Source organism: Talpa occidentalis, unplaced genomic scaffold (genome assembly GCF_014898055.3).
Source record: "Talpa occidentalis isolate TD23 unplaced genomic scaffold, MPIMG_talOcc4v2.1 talOcc4.13, whole genome shotgun sequence".
NCBI classification, from domain to species: Eukaryota; Metazoa; Chordata; class Mammalia; order Eulipotyphla; family Talpidae; genus Talpa; species Talpa occidentalis.
In genome coordinates this window covers 66863806-66886551 of record NW_023601322.1, presented here as the reverse complement: position 1 = coordinate 66886551, position 22746 = coordinate 66863806, and the positions used below count along the sequence as shown (strand labels likewise).

The 22746-nt window shown below is 47.3% G+C and overlaps 1 protein-coding gene across 40 annotated transcripts in view; it reads left to right on the top strand.

Moving 5' to 3' along the window:
* The window catches only part of LOC119243347 (protocadherin gamma-C4), a 177396-nt gene that overhangs the window by 139261 nt on the left and 15389 nt on the right, over positions 1 to 22746 (top strand). For 16 of the 40 annotated variants that reach the window (XM_054694305.1, XM_054694306.1, XM_054694312.1 and 13 more), the window contains one exon: positions 22496 to 22551. In XM_054694305.1, coding sequence (XP_054550280.1) covers positions 22496 to 22551 — 56 coding nt within the window. The other 24 variants (XM_054694301.1, XM_054694302.1, XM_054694303.1 and 21 more) reach the window with 9 other exon arrangements.

Sequence of the window (22746 nt, the reverse complement as noted above, 5' to 3'; positions counted from 1 at the left end):
GGCACAAGGGACGCAGCCTATGAAGCTATCCACAGCCACTGCAGCACGAATTCTATCCCAGGTCAGGGAGCTACCCACATGGCGCAGCAGACCTCTCCTGATTCACCCGCTGCGCCCCTCAGCAGTGTATTTCAGTTGACCTGCCTGTTCTGTTCCCCACTCCGTCTCTGGTGAATCCTCTCACCCCCTACACCTCTGGGCTGTACCCCAGTTCTTGTGTGCATAAATAAATATTTTAAAAAACTTATTCTTAAGATTCATAGATCATTTTTCAAAATTAAAGCAAAATATTTTTCACATAAATAAACTTCAATAAGTAAATTCAGCTTCTTCACCACATCCTTCAATCTCCTTCTTGTCTTAATTGTGATACATTGTTTTATTTTTTGGTTATCTGTTTTATAACATTTCTCCTTAAATAATCCTTTAATTTGACCTTATGATGTTTCTCAAAAAAGGCAAATTAAATTGACTTGAAAGATTATTAGATGACATTTAGGATTTTAAGGGGAATTTCCCCCCCTTGAATGCAGTAATTTGATAGAATCATGAACAGATCTTTCTAATATTAATGGCCTTATCTATTTGAGTATAAATAATATTAGGCAATTACTTAATATTAACATATTTACCTAATATTAAGCTATAATATTAGGTTATGTTTATGGAGAACTTCCTTTGTCCTAGGCAACTAATGTCATGGGCATGTAACCTATGTAGTCACATTAGTCCCCGTTCATAGAAGGGTCCTGCATTTGGGATAATGCTCTACTGTTAACATTTTGAAATTCTTAACAATTTTTAAACAAGGAGCTTCCTATTTTCACTTTGTTTGGCCCTACAAATTATGTAGCCAGTCCTTGTAATAAGCACCATGTTTAGCAGGTAGTGTGTTTAATTTATATTCTTGAAAGCTTCCTCAGGTTTCTGCATGTGAAATGGAACTTAGGGAAAGCAAAAGAGGAAGTAAGAAGACAAGAAAGGAAGCAATGAAAATATTTAAAATGGCTTTCACTGAGGTGGTAGCCAAAAGAGGAAAGGAATTGATAGATTCAAAATATATTTTAGCAGTAGTAAGCATTGGCATGAACTGATAATGAATTGAATATGGGGTTGTAGAAAAAGATGTTATGAATGACTTCTAAGCACCTCTGAGTACATCTTACTAGATGAGGAAGGCTGGAGAAAGAACAGATTTAAGGTTGTAGTTAAGAGTTGAGAAACAAAACAAAATAAAAAATTGAGTTTGACATTATGTTAGTGAAAAAAGCCACATACAACAGGCTATGTATTTTACGAAATTTCTAGAAAAAGTAAAACTACAGGAAATTAAGTCAGTGGTTGCCTGAGGTAGGCAGAGCAAGGACTGAACACAGATAGATATGAGGGAACTTTTTGGGGTGATGGAAGTATTCTAAAACTAGATTGTGGTATTGCTTGCATAACTGTATAAGTTTACTAAAAATAATTATATAGGTGAATTATATGGTAAGCATAAAGCTGTTAAAAGATTTAAATGAGAGATTGAGATGTCTATGTTTATATAATGGTATGCTATTATACCCATTTTACAGACAGTGGAAATAAAAGAGAAGTTTAAAATAAAACTTTCATTGTTACATAACCATTAAGTATAATACCCAGTATTGGAACTTGAGGCTTCATTCTTGACCACGATACAATATTCACAATCTATTTTTAAATTATGTCTGCTGCATTTCATTAACAGAGGCTCTTTTAAAATAGAACAGAGAGACTGGGAAATTTTATTGATCCTATGTACTGGTGCTTCCTTGTTCCCTGGATATCAGTGACACAGGCAATTTGTTATGTTACCTTTGTTTTTTCTCCATTGTGCACTATATTACCACACTTTACTTGGCTACGTGGCAAACTATGTTTTCTCTTTCAAGTCATTACATTTATAAAGTTTTATTAGGCACACAGATAGCTTGAATGAGTGACTATATCTTCCAAAAATGCTTAGTCCTAGGGAAAATGGATACATACAAATCAGCATATATAGTCCATAATGTATTTTATGATTTCTGTGCAATTAGCATGAAGATTGCTATATTGTTTATTTGGGTTTTTTAAAAAGATTTATTTATTTATGCATACAAGAACTGGGGTACAGGCCAGAGGTGTGAGAGGTGAGAGGATTCACCAGAGACAGAGTGGGGAACAGAACACGTAGATAGACTGAAATACACTGCCAAGGGGAGTAGCAGGTGCTACAGGAGAGGTCTGCTGCGCCATGTGGGTAGCTCCCTGGCCGGGGATCAAACTCATGCTGCAGTGGCTGTGGATAGCTTAATAGGCTGCATCTTAACCCTTTGCGCCATCATGGAGGGCCACAGATTGCAAAGTATAAGATGATATTAGTCAAAGGGTATAAACTTTCAGTTGTAAAATCCTGGAATCTAATGTACAAATGGTGACTATAAGTAAAAGTATCATAGGGTAGAACTGAAATTTGCTAAGACGTGGAATCTTAAGTATTCTCACCATGCATGCAAAAAGATACCTAAGTGAGGTGAGGGTAAGCTACATTGTGGTAATCTACATTGTGGTAATCATTTCATAATATATACATATATGAAATCATCATGTTATACACCTTAAATTTATAATAATTTTACTTGTCAATTGTACTTCAGCAGCACTGGGAGTGGGGAGAGTAGTAAGTGCCTACTGTACTAGACCCCAGGGATACACGTGGTCATCAAAGCAAGCATGGTCTCTGCTCTCATGAAGCCTTAATTTTAGTGGGAGAGGCAGATATTATCCTTAAACAAACAAAAATAATTATAAAATGTTAAATTATGCTAAGATCAGCAAAGGAAAATATAGGGTCCTGTGAGAGAACATAACAAAGGATCCTATTTTAATAGGGGCCCTACTGGAAGTCCTTCGTTGGGAAATAACATTTAAACTGAAACACAAATCTGAAAGATTTATAGAAATTAGCAAAGCAAAGGGAGAGAAGGGAAAGAAGCTTTCTGAGGGAAGAAACAGTCTGCATGAAGGCACAAAAGAGGTTGGCTGGTGATCACACTAAAAGCCATGTAACGGAATATCAATATCTAGAGAAGAAGAAGGCATGAGAACTTGGACACGATGCTAAGGATTTGGTATTTTATTTCAAGGGCAATGAGATCCTACTGAGGAGTTCTGAGCTGGAGAATCACATGATCCAATTAAAATTTTTAGAAAATCACTCTGACCACTGTGGACAATGGATTCAAGAAAGTTCTGCTGGTTTATAAAAAGGTCTTAGGAAAACCATGGGCCTTACTATTAATGGGAAAACTACTTCGACTTTTAAAAGCTAACTTTCAAAAACTAGATTATCACTAAGTGGTGACGAATGGGGGCAAAGACTGATAATCAGTATACCTCTGAATAATCCACTATACTAGTACTTCTCCACCTTTAATGTACACTCAAATCACCCAGGGATTTTGTTAAAATGCAAATTCTGGTTCAGTAGGTCTGGAGTGGGGCATTTTGGCATTTCTAACAAGCACCCAGGTGATGCCCACTACACTGATCCTTGGCTCCCACTTTGAGTAGCAAGCAACTAGGCTATATTACACATTCTAAACCCACAATATATTTTTTTACTATCTATCAGCTTTCTTGGTTATCTGGTGATCAAGTTGTTAAAACTGGCTGTTTAAAACTGGGTGTTTTAAGAGATATTAAATTATAGAGGATGTGGAGTGGTCAAATGATACAGCTTTTCATCTATTCAGTAAATATCCAATATATATTTACTTCTATCTATCTACCTATCTACCTGTTTAACCTGTCTGCTTCCTTCTCTGCCTCAAGATTTAGGTACACTTCAGAAAGGACTATATGTAATCAAAATAATATGCAAGACAATTATACAGAAATAGTATAAGACAATAAGACTTTACATCTACTATCCACTGGGGTGATTTGCATCATCAAATGAAGCTTACTCTGTGGTAGGTATTTTACCTGCCTTATTAAATAAACAGCATGAGAACTCAGGAATCCTTAGAGGACAGTTTCTTGTCCAAGTATGTACAACTCAGATCTGACTTATGTCATAAACGACTCTAATTAGTGATTTGAATCACTGCTATTTTGCTTGTTGAAGCAATTCTAAATGCAGAAAACTCAAGGCATTTTATTCTGTGAAAGGCTTTGTATTTCTCCAAGACTCTCGAGCTTTGATGCAGTATCTCAACCACTTTGTAAAGCTTCCAAATAGTAAACAGGACTGACTTTCCTTCCCTCCCTCTTTCTTTTCTTTATTGCTTTCTTATTCTTTTGTAGTCCTTTACTAACAATGCAACTTCTCTTCATGGACCTTGAGAAACAATGATCAAGGAAAGGGAAGCTGAGATTATGCTCTATGATTGAGACTGTGCTCGTTGGAGAAGATAATGTAGGAAAATTTCACTTTGCTACCTGCTTCTTAAGAAATAAAACAATATCTAGTTTTAAAAGAAATCTGAAATTTTAAATTCCATAAAACAGCGTTAAGCCAGAGTCCTTCGTTGCTTTTTTCCTACTGAGACCTCAAAGGGATTTCTAGTCTTATTTGCTAAGAGATGAAACTGATTATTATTATCTCCATAGAAATACTAAATGCTTCCTTACAAGTAGAGGCGAGTTGGAAGCCCAGGTATTCTGTGGTAGGAATTTTACCTGCCTTTTTAAATACATAGCATGGGAACTCTGTCCTCCAACAAATCAAATTTGTTGTGTTGTTTTTGGTTTGACTCGATCCCGCTTCTTGCGAGTAAAGACAGCAATTAAAAGTGTTTAATAGGCCTTGGTTTGGCTTGAAGACTTGCGTAATAGCCAGCTTCATCACCCAGCAGTTGGCTTTCCAGGCTAAGGTGGGTTTCCGATGTGCACATACTGCCAAGGAGCTCTGGCTGCAAACTCTGGAAAGAAGCCAAAGGAAAGTGAAGTTCCTGGCGGTAGCGCTTGTCCGGCTCAGAGAGCCCGGCGCTAGCGCATTCTTCGTGCAGTTATTGGCTGGGACTCTGCGTGCCGCTGTCGGCCAATGAAGACGCCAGAGATCTGGCCCCGGCCCGTCCCCTCTCAGCGCCCCGGGATGAGGCAGAGACTGAACAGCCGGAGAGCAAATCAAAGGCATCCAGAAAGCAATGTCGGACTCGGCGCCCAGCGCCCAAGCGCTAACCCGCTGAAAGTTTCTCAGCGAAAAAGCCGGGACGATCTGGACCCCGCTAGGAGGAACAGCCTTTGAGTGAGATGGTCCCAGAGGCCTGGAGGAGAGGACTGGTAAGCACGGGGAGAGTGGTGGGAGTTTTGTTTCTGCTTGGTGCCTTGCACAAGGCTTCCGCGGTTATTCGCTATGAGACCCTGGAGGAGAGAGAGAAGGGTTTCTCGGTGGGCAACGTGGTCCAGGATCTTGGATTGGATCTCGGTAGCCTTTCAGCTCGCAGGCTCCGGGTGGTGTCCGGAGCTAGCCGAAGATTCTTTGAGGTGAACCGGGAGACGGGAGAGATGTTCGTAAACGACCGCGTGGATCGAGAGGAGCTATGTGGGACAGTACCCTCCTGCACAGTAACTCTGGAGTTGGTAGTGGAAAGCCCGCTAGAGCTGTTCAGCGCGGAAGTGGTCATTCAGGATATCAACGACAACAATCCAGCTTTCCCTACTCGGGAAATGAAATTGGAGATCAGCGAGGCCGTGGCGCCGGGGACGCGCTTTCCGCTCGAGAGCGCGCACGATCCCGATGTGGGAAGCAACTCTTTACAAACCTACGAGCTGAGCCGAAACGAGTACTTTGCTCTTCGCGTGCAGACGCGGGAGGACGGCACCAAGTACGCGGAGCTAGTGCTGGAGCGCGCCCTGGACCGAGAGCGAGAGCCAAGCGTCCAGTTGGTGCTGACCGCGTTGGACGGAGGAACCCCGGCTCGCTCTGCCAGCCTTCCTATTAGCATCACTGTGCTGGACGCGAATGACAATGCGCCCGCCTTCAACCAGTCCTTGTACCGGGCGAGAGTACTGGAGGATGCACCCCCCAGCACTCTCGTGGTGCAAGTCCGCGCCACGGATCTGGATGAAGGCCCCAACGGTGAAATTATTTACTCCTTCGGCAGCCACAACCGCGCTGGCGTGCGAGAACTATTCTCCTTAGACCTTGTAACCGGGATGCTGACAATCAAGGGTCGACTGGACTTCGAAGACACAAAACTCCATGAGATTTACATACAGGCCAAAGACAAGGGTGCCAATCCCGAAGGAGCACACTGCAAAGTTTTGGTAGAGGTTGTGGACGTGAATGACAATGCCCCGGAGATCACAATCACCTCTGTGTACAGTCCAGTCCCTGAGGATGCCCCTCTAGGAACTGTCATCGCTTTGCTCAGCGTTACGGATCTGGATGCTGGGGAGAATGGGCTGGTCACTTGCGAGGTTCCACCAGGTCTCCCCTTCAGCCTGACCTCTTCCCTCAAGAATTACTTTACTTTGAAAACCAGCGCAGCACTGGATCGTGAGACTGTGCCAGAATACAACCTCAGCATCACCGCTAGAGATGCAGGGACCCCATCTCTCTCAGCCCTTTCAACAGTGCGGGTACAAGTGTCAGACATCAACGACAACCCTCCACAATCTTCCCAGTCTTCCTATGATGTTTACATTGAGGAAAATAATCTCCCTGGGGTTCCAATACTAAATCTGAGTGTCTGGGACCCTGACGCTCCACAGAATGCTCGCCTTTCTTTCTTTCTCTTGGAGCAAGGAGCTGAAACTGGGCTGGTGGGTCACTATTTCACGATTAACCGTGACAATGGCATCGTCTCATCCTTAGTGCCCTTGGACTACGAGGATCGGCGAGAGTTCGAATTAATAGCTCATATCAGTGACGGGGGCACTCCAGTCCTGACCACCAACATCAGCGTGAACATATTTGTCACTGACTCCAATGACAACCCACCTCAGCTCCTGTACCCTCGACCCGGCCTGAGCTCAGTGGAGACACTGCCTCGAGGTACTGCTGCTGGTCATGTGGTCACAAGGGTGGTAGGCTGGGACCCAGATGCAGGCCACAATGCCTGGCTCTCCTACAGCCTCTTGGGAGCCCCTAACCAGAGCCTTTTTGCTGTGGGACTTCACACGGGTCAAGTTAGCACTGCCCGCCCAGTCCAGGACACAGATTCACCCAGGCAGACTCTCACGGTACTGATCAAAGATAATGGGGAGCCATCGCTGTCCACCACTGCGACCCTCACTGTGTCAGTAACTGAGGAGTCTCCAGAAGCCCGGGCTGAGTTCCCCTCTGGCACTGCCCCGAGGGAACAGAATAAAAATCTCACCTTTTATCTACTCCTTTCTTTAATCCTGGTCTCCGTGGGGTTTGCAGTCACAGTATTGGGAGTGATCATATTCAAAGTCTACAAGTGGAAACAGTCCAGGGATCTATACCGAACCCCGGTGAGCTCCCTATACCGAACACCAGGGCCCTCTCTGCATGCGGATGCTGTGAGGGGAGGCCTGATGCCACCGCACCTTTACCATCAGGTGTACCTCACCACTGACTCCCGCCGCAGCGACCCGCTGCTGAAGAAACCTGGTGTGGCCAGCCCATTGGCCAGCTGCCAGAACACGTTGCGGAGCTGCGATCCTGTGTTCTATAGGCAAGTGTTGGGTGCAGAGAGCTCCCCTCCTGGACAGGTAAGGATTAGGCAAGTCATCCCAGAAAGATACTAATGCTTTTTGATTCCTACTCTATGTTCAGGAAGGTATGGAGCTTTTTATTTTTTAAGTGATGAAGATGTTTTGCTGATGATGCATCCACATTTTCACCTGGCCCTTCCCAGTTAAAATGGCCAGCCTTTATGAGGTGATCATCAGTCTAGAGCAGGGTTTGTGTTCCCACACAGTAATTGATTCATCTGGCAACCCAGTTCACACTGCAGCACTCATCACCACAACTAACCAATCTTGCAAAAAACCCAAGAGCTCAGCACTGAGTTTAGCTTGGTGTCATCTGCATTGGGAATAAGCTGCCAGACACATGTAATCAGTGACAGGTGCTAGGAATATAAAAACTACCTCATTCATCCAACTTTCCAATCCTTGCCACATCTGCATTATAACTACTAACTAGTTAGCTGATAATTTTCCTTTGATTACACAGGTCCTGTACTTCATTCTCAGATGACTTTCTGTGAGAGAAATACAATGCTAGGCACCCTATATGTTTTATTTCAAGCATATTACTGGACATGATATGAGCATTACTTAAAAAATAGCCTTATAATACTAATGCATGTGCATTATGAAAAATTTGGAAAATACAGAAAAGTATAAAGAAAAAAATTAAGACAATCTTTAATCCTCAAACCAAAGATAATTTACACCATTAATTAGAAAATTAAACATTTGAATATCCAGGTAATCTGAAAGAACATGAAGTACAAAATGAAAGTCCTTTTGTACTTCCAGTGCTATTCACTATCCTCCCAACATTATTTTTCTTAGGTGTACATATAATGTGAAAGGTAGGTAACTTAACATCCTAAGAACGATGGCTTTCATTCATTCAGGATGATGTGCAGATAAATGTAAGACCTTTGTCTCTCAATGAAACCTACATACTTCCAAGTGTTGAGAACCACTGTTATTTTGCTACTTGATAAGTGTATGTTGCTATTAACGATTGGATTTGGCAGTTAAACAAGGCTCCATCACTTTGCAGCTGAGTCCTTGGATAAACTAACCTCCTTTCTAAATGTGCTCCTCACTTGCAGAAAGGGAATAACAAGTGTCTTACATGATTAATGCATGGTACAATGGTACATGGTACCAGTGCCTGGTATACCATTAAATTAAAATTCTTAGTTATTTTATTATTTTCATCAGTTCTTTACCCACCCAAAATCTTAAACACTGAGAAATGAAAAAATCTGGAGATAGTCAAAGATGACAAAATAGAGGCATATTTGAAAAGTTAAGGATGAAAAAAGTCAGAAAGAAGCAGTTGCTTCTTTTTTGGTCAGACTTAAAAACTGGCATCTCTCCTGCAACAATATTCTTAAACTTGGTTGCACACTAATATTACCTAGCGATCTTTTTAAAATTATGAAGCCCAGACCACATCCCAGACAATTAAAGCACAGTCTCTGAGGATGGGACATGAACTTCAGTAGTTTTTGAAGGTTCCTGAGTGATTCCAATATGCAGGCAAGTTTGAAAACCACTGCCTTAGAACTTGCCAGCCTATCAATTAGCACATTTACGAATCAAAGTATTAATGTGGAATTCACAGAACCAGGAGCCAGCCTTATTGGGCAAGATGAACTTTAAAAAATTCTGTGATGTTATTTACCAACTTAAAGATATTTCAGTCACCTAAAGAGAAAAATCTTTCTAAACCATTAGTACCTAGGTAACTACTCTTTAAAAATCTAATAATTGGTAATGGGTTTGGGGTTTGTTTTGGAGATAACAATTTTCTATGAATACATTGTGGTGATGGTAGCATTACTTTACTATATGTGAATATACTAAAAATCATTCCATTGTATACTTCAAATTGACAAACTGTATGTGTATGGTATGTGAATTATATCTCAATAATAATCTGTTAATCTATAGAGATGGAAGAATCACGTAACTGGCATAAACAGGTCAAATCAAGAATATGTAGGATCAAGGCTTTACTATGATCCAATTCTAGTGCTACAGACTGTGTGCTGATTTGCTTTGATGTGAACTTGTAAATATCAGGGATTGAGACCTACAAGAGGTCTCATTCTCAGATATTAAAGGCATCAGTAAGGGACCAGTTTGTGATTATAGGGCTTACAAATTGGTGGGAAAATCATTCAAGATGTTATAGAAAGAGGCATTCTTTCTTTCTGGGCAGGGGAAGGGGTGGGAATATGGGGAATCCTAGTACTACACATACTGGTTCCTTAGTTTTAGCGAAGTCCCTTAATCTCTCTGAACTCTAGTTTCCCATCTATAAAATAAAGGTAATGCCTACTTTGCAAAACTGTGAAAGTGAAAAGTAATACACATAAATGCATGTACTCAATATACAGTACTCATATAAAGTCCAAGTATTCAAAAACATTTGCTGAACTAATTAATAATATCTATATTCACCACTTATTGAGCATTCCTATGTACTAGTCCGTGTAAAAAATGAAACCGCACAGTCCCTGCCATTATGCAGACACAGACACACACACAAAAAAAAAATGATAGTGAGATCTGCATAATACAAGAAGCAGTGGGAGGAAAGAGAGAGAACACTCAAACTAGCCTGAGGAAAACTTCATAGAAGTGATGATGCTTGCGCTAAGAACTAAAAGTTGAATAGTAGTTTGTCAAATAGTAAAGGGGGAAGGGAGCACAGAGGGGCCCTTGCAGGTAATTCCATGCAGAGGGAAAACATTTCATCATTGCTGAACCTTAAATATGTTGGTAAAATACAGTCTTGTAGGAGATAGAGTGAAGCACGTAGGCAGGAGTTAGATCTTTAGTTACCAATGAGTTTTTCTTTCATTCTCTATAGATGATGGCCATTGCAGAATTTTGAACTGACATACATATGATGTCTCCTGGGTATTTGTTTTTGTTTTAGAGGATATTCTGACAGCCATAAGTGAAATGGATTGGGGATATTCAGACTAGAGGCAAAGAGAACAGTTAAGACTACTACATTTGAGGAGATGATTAATGCTTGAACTACCACTCTATAGATAGAGGAGCTGACTATGATAAATCGCTAAGACTTGATGATTGACATAAAACAGGAAGTGAGGGAGAGGACTGAGTCAGGATGACCTTCCCACCCCTCCCCCAATCAGACTGAGGCTGCCGGGTGGATGATGGTATCACTCACTGATGCAGTGAATCCTGGCATAAACCCTGGCAGCTCAGGCTCATTTACATCTTCATCTTTCATAAGGAGGTTGTTGTTGTTGTTGTTTTTTCGTAAATGCACACAGCAAGTCCTCCCTTTGATATCAGAATGTTGGTTATTGGCCTCTCCATGGTCAAAAGAGGAAAAATATGGGAAGGATAAGAACAACAGGTTTTGTGGCTGTTTTTTGGAAGCCAGTGGTGTAGATGAAGATTTGGGTGAGAAATCTCATGTCCACATCAGGCTGGATTTTTCTCTTTGTGATCTTGTGTTTGTCACTCAGATTAGAGTTTAGCAGGTAACTACAGTGTGAAATGAGCTGTGTTTCTGTGTTTGTGCAAAGTGGTAGCCAGGCTCCTAGGAGGGCCTAGATCAGGGTGGGGGTGGGGTGAGATCAAGTTCAGCTCCAAAAGGCCCCTTGCGGGTAAGTGAAAAGCTTGCTCTTTTGAAACAATCTGTGTTGATAATTAACACCATATCAATCATACGGAGGTGTCAAATAAAAAGGATTTGTAGGTTCAGTGCTATTGGTAGCTGATCTCAGTCATTCAAGGAAGCTATTAAATCTGTGAAAATTAGCACTCTTCCAGGTAATGAGATTTAGTCCTTAGCGCCTCCCAAACACACTGATTCTTTACTGATTTGGAACATCTCCCTCTTTTGGTTTCCTCTACCCTGTTTCATCTCCTTCCATACTGTCCTTGAAATCAATGAATGGTAATTTAGTGTGTCACTAGCAAGTGTCTGAATAAGAGAGGTTTGGTTTCCGGCTGCGCCTCCTGTTACAACAAAAATGTGTACTGCATAAATTTAATTGGTTACATTAATGTGTAAATCTTTTTCTGCAAAGATATGGCTCTGTTTCTGAATTATCTGCAGAGGGGCAGAGTTTTGTATGGCAGTGCTTCTTATTAGCTGTTGCTTTAATACAGTCAGACTAAGGCAGAAGCTACTCATTTAGAATATTGGTTGATGACAACACTGGCTTGAACAAAGTGACCAGTCTCAAATGGCTACTCCCTCTCTGGGCTGCAGGTTGCTAGGGCTCAGGCTGTTTTTCCCGACAAAAAGGGGCGGAGTTGGTGTATTACAAAAAAAAAAAAAAAAAAAAAAAACATGGATGTTGTCTGCCTCTCCACAGAGGTAATAACCCGTGGAAAGAAATGCCGTTGAGCGGGAGGAAGGAGAAAAGATAGGTGTGTTGTTTTTTTTTTTTTTTTCCTCCAATACTGCGACGCATTAACCCTGCTGCTATTGGGATGTTCTCTGCTCAGCCTATTGGCTGAGCCCAGGAACCGCGGTCTGCCAATCGGGTGGTGGAAGGCAGACAAATCTACCCCGCCACAGCAAAAAAACGGCGTGTAACCCTTGCAGCGCCGGCCCTGCCGCGCCAGTGCTGGCGCGGGGAAAGGGAGATAGGTGTCTCCAGCTGCTGTGGCCGTTTGGGGCGGGTCGGCTTCTTCGGCTTCTCAGGACCAGGTCGAGAACTGGCGCGTGGCAGCAATGCTCCGCAAGGTGAGAAGCTGGGTAGAAATCTGTTGGGGGGCTACCCTTTTGTTCCTCTTTTGCCACCTGGGTTACGTTTTTGGGCAGATCCGCTACCCGGTCCCAGAGGAGTCACAGGAAGGGACTTTTGTAGGGAATGTCGCCCAAGATTTTCTGTTGGATACAGAGAGTCTGTCAGCTCGCAGGCTGCAGGTCGCTGGAGAGGTGAACCAAAGACACTTCCGTGTGGATTTGGACAGCGGAGCCCTGCTCATCAAGAATCCAATTGATCGAGAGGCACTGTGCGGGCTCAGTGCCAGCTGTATCGTGCCCCTGGAGTTTGTAACCGAAGGGCCTTTGGAAATGTATAGAGCGGAGGTAGAAATCGTAGATGTGAATGATCACGCCCCCCGATTTCCTCGGCAGCAGCTGGACTTGGAAATTGGGGAGGCAGCTCCACCAGGACAGCGTTTTCCTTTGGAAAAGGCTCAGGATGCAGATGTGGGGAGCAACTCCATCAGCAGCTACAGACTAAGCTCCAATGAACACTTTGCACTGGATGTCAAGAAGCGCAGCGACGGCAGCCTGGTCCCAGAGCTGCTCCTGGAGAAGCCTTTGGATCGGGAAAAGCAATCAGACTACCGCTTGGTGCTGACTGCTGTGGATGGAGGGAACCCCCCAAGATCTGGCACCGCAGAGCTCCGGGTATCAGTGCTGGACGTGAACGACAACGCCCCAGCCTTCCAGCAGTCCAGTTACAGGATTAGCGTGCTGGAGAGCGCACCAGCCGGCATGCTGCTCATCCAGCTCAATGCCTCTGACCCGGACCTAGGTCCCAGTGGTAATATCACCTTTTCTTTCAGTGGCCACACCCCCGATCGTGTGAGAAACCTCTTTAGCCTGCACCCCACTTCTGGAAAGCTTACCCTTCAGGGACCCTTAGATTTTGAGAGTGAAAATTACTACGAATTTGATGTCCGGGCTCGTGATGGGGGTTCTCCAGCCATGGAGCAACATTGCAGCCTTCGGGTGGATCTCCTGGATGTAAATGACAACGCCCCTCACATCACAGTGACCTCAGAGCTTGGAACTCTCCCTGAGAGCGCAGAACCTGGCACTGTGGTGGCACTCATCAGTGTGCAGGACCCTGACTCGGGGTCAAATGGAGATGTGAGCCTCCGTATTCCCGACTACCTGCCATTTGCCCTCAAGTCTGCCTTCAGGAACCAGTTCTCCTTGGTGACTGCTGGGCCCTTGGACCGAGAGGCCAAATCCAGCTATGACATCATGGTCACTGCTTCTGATGCTGGGAATCCTCCTCTGAGTACCCACAGGACTATTTTCCTCAATATTTCGGATGTGAATGATAACCCACCCTCTTTTTTCCAGAGGTCACATGAGGTGTTTGTTCCTGAAAACAATCGTCCAGGAGATCTGCTTTGCTCCCTTGCAGCCTCTGATCCAGACTCTGGCTTGAATGCACTTATCTCCTACTCTCTCCTCGAGCCCAGAAATCGAGATGTGTCAGCTTCCTCCTTCATCTCTCTGAACCCCCAGACTGGAGCTGTTCATGCTACTAGATCCTTTGACTATGAGCAAACACAGACATTACAGTTTGAGGTGCAGGCCCGGGACAGGGGCAACCCACCCCTTAGTAGCACTGTGACAGTTCGTCTATTTGTGCTGGACCTCAATGACAATGCCCCAGCTGTGCTCCGCCCTAGGGCCCGGCCTGGTTCCTTATGTCCCCAAGCACTTCCTCCATCAGTTGGTGCTGGTCACCTAGTCACAAAGGTGACTGCTGTGGATTTGGATTCAGGTTACAATGCGTGGGTTTCATATCAGCTACTGGAGGCCCCAGATCCCAGCCTGTTTGCAGTTTCTCGATATGCTGGAGAGGTGCGGACAGCTGTTCCTATTCCGGCTGATCTCCCACCACAGAAGCTGGTCATTGTGGTAAAGGATAGTGGTAGCCCACCACTCTCTACCTCTGTTACTCTCCTAGTGTCCTTGGAAGAAGACACTCATCCAGTTGTCCCTGATCTTCGAGAATCTTCAGCTCCAAGGGAAGGAGAATCCCGCCTGACCCTCTACTTGGCTGTGTCACTAGTGGCGATTTGCTTTGTCTCCTTTGGCTCATTTGTGGCACTTCTCTCTAAGTGTCTTCGTGGGGCTGCCTGTGGAGTGACCTGCTTTCCTGCTGGCACCTGTGCTTGTCTCACCCGATCTCGAAGGAGGGAGGGACTTCCTCCTTCCAATGGGATTCTCCGAATCCAGCTAGGATCAGATGATCCTATCAAATTTGTTGATGTGGGCGGCCACTCTCATGGCTGTACACCCTTGGCTTCTGCACCCACTCGGAGCGATAGCTTCATGATGGTGAAGTCACCCAGTGCACCTATGGCAGGGGAGCCTGTTCGCCCAAGCTGTCCACCCTCTGATCTTCTCTATGGGCTAGAGGTGAGACCTTTGCAGGCTCAGCCAATGCTTGAGGATTGCTCTGATCCAGGCATATGGCTGGGCCACATCCCAGAGAGTATTGGCTTTCTCTGTCAGAGCCCATAGTGATGTCACCATTTTTGTGAGTGGTAACATGTTAGATGCTGTGCTTTAGAAATGTTTTGTGAATTAACTGGGGAGTCATCGCAGATTAGTGCTCGGGGGGTGGGTTATGTTCTTATCTGAGAGTAAGAAATGAAACTAAGTGATCAAGAACTAGGGTATTATGGAAGCATGCTGCCAGGATGTGGGTGCAAAGCAGGATATAGTGCACAAGCCTAGGACGCACCAGGGAGTCATCAAGCCAGGTGGTTGCTTTTTCTACTCTTCCTGAATGAGGGTCTAGGTTATGAACTACCAGAACTCCCCAATGGATTGAGGGGATGAATGTCTTTACCCCACAGTATTAAGTACCTCTAACCCAGAGAGGGAACTCTGCTTTAAAACATAGCAGAGAGCACAAAGAGGAGCGAGCCAAGGGAGAGGGGCATCTAGGTGGAAGCAGAGATCTTTTAGTCTAGATCTTCAGGAATCTCGATAAAGATCCCATTGAGATTTGAGCTACATGTGGTAGATTGGGGTTAGGAGAACACTACCTCTTTTGGGGAAAAGGCAATACGTGAAATCACTTAGTAAAAGAAAACTGGTTTATAGCTGAAGAATTCACAGAGATAGCCACTGGGAGTCTTAAAGTAGTATTCTTCGGAACTGATGAAACCATAAAGCCTAGAGACCATGCCCAGGTTCTAGAACAAGGGTGACCAGGATAAGTCCCAAAAATGCTTCCTCTACCACAAACTGTGATGCTCGTTCCACAGCTCAACTCCAGGATCTCAGACGCTGGGGCCATCAGCTGACACTGAGACTCCTCAAGACATTGATGAAGAGTCAGAGCAAGACTATAGGGTCCTAACAAATCTTTTCTCTCACTTTAGCAGCCTTTGGCAGGATGGGGGAGGGAGGGGAAACACATGGGCTTTGCCTCTCCCAGAAGGACAGCATGTTTTGGGTTCAAGTGAAATAGTGGAAGCTTCTGAAGTCGTGCAGGAAGTTGCTGGGACAGAACACTGAGAAGTTTTGTACCACTTTGTCCTCCCTGTTGAGCACCATCTGAGCTGTAAAACTTTGCTGCCAAGGGGGCTGAATCAACCCACAGCATGAAATGAGTGGGGAGGTAGGCGGCTTTTGTGACACAGATTTGCAGCGCCTGTTCCTAAGGTTTCCAGGACTAAGGAGACTTCATAATTGGTAGAGAGCAGACAGACTTTTTGGCCAATCAGACTCACAGCCGAGGTGGGGATCTGCTCTTCCTGCCCGCCTATCCTCCCCCAGCTCCCCAGCTCCACTCTGCTTCAATTCCCTCCCCCAGCCCCACCCCCGCCATTCTGTGACTAAGAACTGCTGCAGGCAGACAAACCTCCGAGCAGTTTTTAAGAGGCTGAAAGGAGACATAAGAGATTTCAGCTGCTACATTCCAAGCCCTGGGTCTACCTTGGAGACAGGACAGCACAGAGTCAGTGTCCAGGAAGGGACTTCTGGGTCATGGGGCCTCACACACCCCCACAGCTTGCTGGGAAATGGCAAGTGCTGTGCATGTTGTCCTTGTGCTGCTGGGGCTGGGTGTCTGGGCAGCTTCGATACTCAGTGGTGGAGGAGTCTGAGCCGGGGACGCTGGTGGGGAATGTTGCTCAGGATCTAGGCTTAAAGGTGACAGATCTGTTGAGCCGCCGACTCCGGTTGGGCTCTGAGGAGAATGGGCACTATTTTTCTCTGAGCTTGATGAGTGGTGCTCTAGCAGTGAATCAAAAGATTGACCGAGAAAGCCTGTGTGGAGCCAGTACCAGCTGCCTGCTGCCAGTGCAGGTGGTGACTGAACATCCCCTGGAATTAATCCGTGTAGAGGTAGAGATCCTGGATCTCAACGACAACTCTCCCAGCTTTGCCACCCCTGAGCGAGAGATACGCATCTCAGAATCAGCTGCACTTGGGGCACGGTTTCCGCTGGATAGTGCTCAGGATCCAGACGTGGGCACGAATACTGTGAGCTTCTACACTCTGAGCCCCAGCAGGCACTTCACTCTGCATGTGAAGACCCTAAAAGATGGGAAACTGTTCCCAGAGCTGGTGCTAGAGCAGCAGCTGGATCGTGAAGCCCAGGCTAGACATCAGCTGGTGCTTACTGCTGTGGATGGGGGTATCCCAGCCCGCTCCGGCACCACCCTCATCTCTGTCACCGTGCTGGACATCAATGACAACGCTCCAACCTTCCAATCATCAGTTCTACGTGTGGGACTCCCAGAGAATGCTCCCATGGGTACACTATTGCTCCGCCTCAATGCCACCGATCCAGATGAGGGCACCAATGGCCAATTAGAATATTCTTTTGGAGACCATACACCTGAGGCAGTGAGGAATCTCTTTGGCCTAGATCCCAGCAGTGGAGCAATCCATGTGTTGGGCCCCATAGACTTTGAGGAGTCAAGTTTCTATGAAATTCATGCAAAAGCCCGAGACCAGGGACAACCAGCCATGGAAGGCCACTGTGTGATTCAAGTGGATGTGGGGGATGCCAATGACAATGCCCCGGAGGTGCTACTGGCCTCTTTGGTCAACCCTGTCCTGGAGAGCACACCAGTGGGCACAGTAGTGGGATTGTTCAATGTGCGGGACCGAGACTCAGGGAAAAACGGTGAAGTAAGCCTTGAGATTGCTCCAGACCTGCCATTTCAGATTAAGCCTTCTGAAAACCACTACTCGCTACTAACCAGCCAACCCTTGGATCGCGAAACCAGACCCCACTATATCATCGAGCTGCTGGCCAGGGATGGGGGCTCACCTCCCCTGCATGCACATCTCACCATCAGGATCAACATTTCAGATGTTAATGACAACGCCCCCTACTTTACCCAGCAGCTCTACACTGCTTACATCCCAGAAAACCGGCCTCCAGGCTCCCTTCTCTGCACCGTGGCTGCCTCAGATCCAGACAGCGGGGATAATGCCCGCCTCACCTACTCCATTGTCGGGAATCAAATTCAGGGAGCTCCAGCCTCCTCCTTTGTGTACGTCAACCCTGAAGATGGGCGGGTCTTTGCCCAGCGTACCTTTGACTATGAACTGCTGCAGATGCTACAGATCGTGGTGGGAGTTCGAGACTCTGGCTCTCCCCCAATGTATGCCAACACATCTCTGCATGTGTTTATCCTGGACCAGAATGATAATGCCCCAGCCGTGCTGCACCCAAGACCAGGCCAGGAACTGTCAGTCCCCCAGCGTCTCCCTCGCTCTGTTCCTCCTGGCTCCTTAGTCACCAAGGTGACAGCCGTAGACGCTGATGCAGGCCACAATGCATGGCTCTCTTATTCTTTGTTGCCACAGTCCACAGCCCCGGGACTGTTCCTGGTGTCTGCACATACTGGTGAGGTGCGCACAGCCCGGGCCTTACTGGATGAAGACTCTGACACCCAGCAGGTGGTGGTCCTGGTGAGGGACAATGGGGACCCCTCGCTCTCCTCAACAGCAACAGTGCTGCTGGTTCTGGAGGATGAGGACCCAGAGGAAATGCCCAGATCTAGCGACTTCCTCACACACCCTCCTGAGCGTTCAGACCTTACCCTTTACCTCATTGTGGCTCTTGCAGCCATCAGTCTCTTATCCTTAGTCACCTTCACCTTTCTGTCAGCTAAGTGCCTTCGGGGGCATGCAGATGGGGATGGGGGTGGAGGCCAGTGCTGCAGGCGCCAGGACTCACCTTCCCGGGAGTTCTATAAGCAGTCCAGCCCCAACTTGCAAGTGAGCTCAGATGGCACGCTCAAGTACATGGAGGTGACACTGCGGCCCACAGACTCGCAGAGCCATTGCTACCGGACGTGCTTTTCACCAGCCTCGGATGGCAGTGATTTCACTTTCCTAAGGCCACTCAGCGTCCAGCAGCCCACAGCTCTGGCACTGGAGCCTGACGCCTACAGGTCCCGCTCTAATACACTGCGGGAGAGGAGCCAGGTGAATACACTGCGGGAAAGGAGCCAGGTGAGGGGTCAGGCACCGCCAGCCTGTCCACTGAGGGACTCTGAACTTGCACCTACTCTTCTCAGGCAGTTGCCTGGCGGGTGGACTGATTGCTAGGAAGCCAGCTGTGGCTGAGCAGGGATGGGGGTGTTAGCCTGGAGCTGAAGGTGATTTGTGGGGGTTGAGGAATGGTAAGACATTATGCCCCACATCAGAAAAAGCCTGGAGCCCAGCGATTTTTCTGGCCAGATCAGCAGGTGTTGGTTCCCGGGTGGAGGCAGTCACAGTTCCCCGCCCCATCCCCCCCTCTAGGGTTGGGGGGCGGGGGCGGGAATGGCTCCTAGACTCTGGCGCCAGCATGCCCACGTCCTTTAGGTTTCCTCTTATATTTCTGTGACGTCGCAGTTGTTCTCAACCCCTCTCTCCCCCCAGCAAACATGCAACCGTAGGCACGACAGGGAGTGAGCGCCACGGCTCAGGCGAGTCCTCCCTCAGAACGCACCCACGGGCCACAAGAGGTTCGGCCTCGCCATACCTCACCTGCTCACGTGCACGTACACACTCACACACACACACACACACACACACACTCTCACACACACCACGCGTCACTGCCATCTCGGTGCTAGGCCCTACGCGCAGGGCGGCCTCTCACTGCTTCCCTCACCCCGAGGTGGGCCTCATAGGTACTCACCCCTGGCTGAGCGCGTCCCGGTGAGGACCCCAGGTCGTGGCCGCCCTGGCCTGCGAGGACTCAGGTACTTCCGACCTTCGTCACCCCACTAGGCCCGCCGCTCCCGGGGCTGCGCGGGTCGCGTCGCGGGGCCAAGCGGGTCGCCTGCGGGCTCGAGGTGCGGGCGTGGCTGTGGGCGCTCTAGGCGCCGGGCGGGCGGGACTCTATGACCCCGCCAGCCTTTCCCGCCGACTGGAACCTGGAGTGGTGCAGAGTTGGGAGGTTGGGGGAGGTAGGGCTGCACCTCCAGCCCAGAAACCCCTGGCTGGCAGATTGAGGGCCCTGGGGCCTGAGAGAGGGCAGGGCTGCGGGTCGAGAGTGTGGGGTGAGCAGGACTAAGTGACCTGCGATCTCCAGCGAGAAGCGGGATTAGGATGCCCTCAAATAGTCCTTTGGCCCCAGTCGTGACTATAATGTACCCAGAGAGCCAGGATCAGGCTTTGAGGTAACCCAAGTATCGGATTCTCTGGCAGTCTTCATTCGGGCTGATGAAAAACCACAACTTGTGCCATACGCCAGCGTGCCCTCTCATGTGAAGAAACTATAATGGTAAAGAACACAAGTTTCCACAAGGCTGGGAACTTTTATTCAAAAGGCATCTACACCCACCTAACCCCAACTGACTGAGAATTATATATATTTTTAAAGATTTATTTATTTACGCTTACAAGAGCTGGGGCACAGGCCAGAGATTGGGGGGAGGGGGGTGAGAGGATCCACCAGAGACAGAGTAGGGAACAGAACAGGCAGACTGACTGAAACACACTGCTGAGAGGAGCAGCAGGCGAGGCAGGAGAGGTCTGCCTCACCATATGGGTTGCTCCCTAGCTGGCTAGAGATTGAACTCCTGCTGCAGAGGCTGTGGAGACTGAACTCCTGCTGCAGAGGCTGTGGATTGCTTTGTAGTGCGGTGCTTAACCCCTTGTGCCACCAGGGAGGCCCGAGAATTTTTTTTTTAAGGATTTATTTATTTATTTATTTATTTATTTAATTTATTTATACAAGCACTGGGTACAGTCAGAAGTGTGGGAGGGTGAGAGAATTCACCAGAGCCAGAGCGGGGAGCAGAGCAGGCAGAAGGACCGAAGTACACTGCTGAGGGGAGCAGCGGGAGGCAGGAGAGGTCTGTGCGCCATGTGGGACCCTCCTCCGGTGGCCGGGGAGCAGCCGGGGATTGAACCAGCGCTGCAGAGGCTGCGGACAGCTTCGCAACCCAGCACTCAACCGCTGCGCCACCGGGGAGGCCCCCGAGAATTATATTTTAAAAGGACACATCCCTGTGATTGTTAGGTGATTGTGAGACCCTTCCTACCCAGCTCGGACAAGCACAACATCTCATGTGCTATTCCCAACACTTTTGTTGGATAGGCTTGACATCCCCAGTATAACTGAGTTTCCCACAGATCAAATGACTTGCTCAAGTTCACAGGGTAAGTGATAAAGACCTAACCCAAGTCGTCAAAATTGTGCTTTCAATCCCTTGGCACTTGGGCCTTATAGGTTTGAGTCTACTGAGATGGGACAGGGGTGGGGTTCTTTCCCTTTGGGGGCCTTACATCTGAAGAAAAGTCTTCCGGGTCTCCTTATCCCTAAGTACTCCTAACTGAGCAAACTTGGACCCGCCGTCCTTATACAAGTTGTGAGTTTTGTGGAGCTCTGCTACTCCAACCTGTCAGGATTACTGCATCTCTGTGTAGACTGTGAACATGACAGCTGAGAGCTGGACATCCGGTACCCTTCCCCATGCCAGGCCTGTGGTGCTGGTGACTCCTGTTGCACCTGGCATGCTAAGTTTTTGAGTTCTCACATCGCTACTACCTGGGAGCCTTAGAGTGAGTCATTGGCAACCCTGGGTCTGCCCTCTCCCCAGTGTAATCAGAGATTCTCACACCTCCCTCTCTACTCCCAGGAGTGTGAGAATTAATTACTAGCACACCCCAGAACCAGGGAGGAGATGGCTCTGGGAGTGCTTCTTGAGTGTGTAATGGGATAACACCCTCTGAGAAGACTGGGAGGGCTCAAGAGTGGAGTGACTGGCCAGGGTCCCACACCTTTGTCCAGGTGGGAGGTGGCTACGATTGGCCCCTTGGGAGCCCTGGAGACATAGTTGGCTGTGCTTGGAGGTTGTGGGAGCTTGATCTCTGCTGGGCTCCATCCCAACAGTTTTCTGTCCCAGACAGAGTGGCCTTGTTCTCTCTTCCTTAGTCACAGCCATTATCTGGCACACAGTTCTGGGGGTGAGAGGTGTCCTGGGGCTTGGATGCCCTGCAAAGGCCCAGTCTGGCATGACTCCTAAATTAATAATGTATTTAGCTGTGGGAAGGGATCCTTGAGAGCCAAGGGACTGGAGGAGGCATCCCTCTGAATGTTATAGCATAACCTGGCATGGAAAGGGTTACCCAGAGCGCAGCCATCTTGCTGTAGAGGAAGCTTTGTTCCCAGCTCAGGAGCTGAATAAACTCTCTCTAGGGCTGGTAGAATTATCCTCTCAAATCCTCCTCTGCCACTTTTGGGGGTCTTCTTTGCACCCCCACCCCTGCTGCACTTAAAGAAGGCACTTTAAGTCCGTGAGTCTCAGCTCAGAAATTCTGAGTCTGGGGGCAGGGAGGAAGGGGCCATTTCTCTAGCAAAGAAATCTGGATTTGCTCACCGTGGTCAGATAATATCATTTTATCTTTGTTTTCTTTATCTCAGTCCTCTAAGACCTGAGGTATATATTTTGTCTTTGGAAATGAATCTACCCCCTCCCCTTACCTTATACCTTTTTCTTCTCTTTTTCCACTCCCCTCATCCCCTGCCGGCACATCCCCAGGGGCTCTAGTGACCTTCTGATTTCCCATGGGTACTCAGCCCCTTTCCCTCTGTTTTCTCCACAGCAGGCCCCACCCAACACGGACTGGCGTTTCTCTCAGGCCCAGAGACCCGGCACCAGCGGGTAGGTGACTGCCTCTCCAGCCCACCCTCTTCTCTGCGGCATTTTCTCAGCGATGACGTGGAGGGGATGGGGGAGGGTTCCAATTTGCTACAAATGGCTTCATCACTCAGTTCCAGATTTCAGGGAGCTGAGAGGTATCAAGGGCTGGTACATGGACCCCAGGAGGGAGAGGCACTTACTCTGGCTATTTTGGAA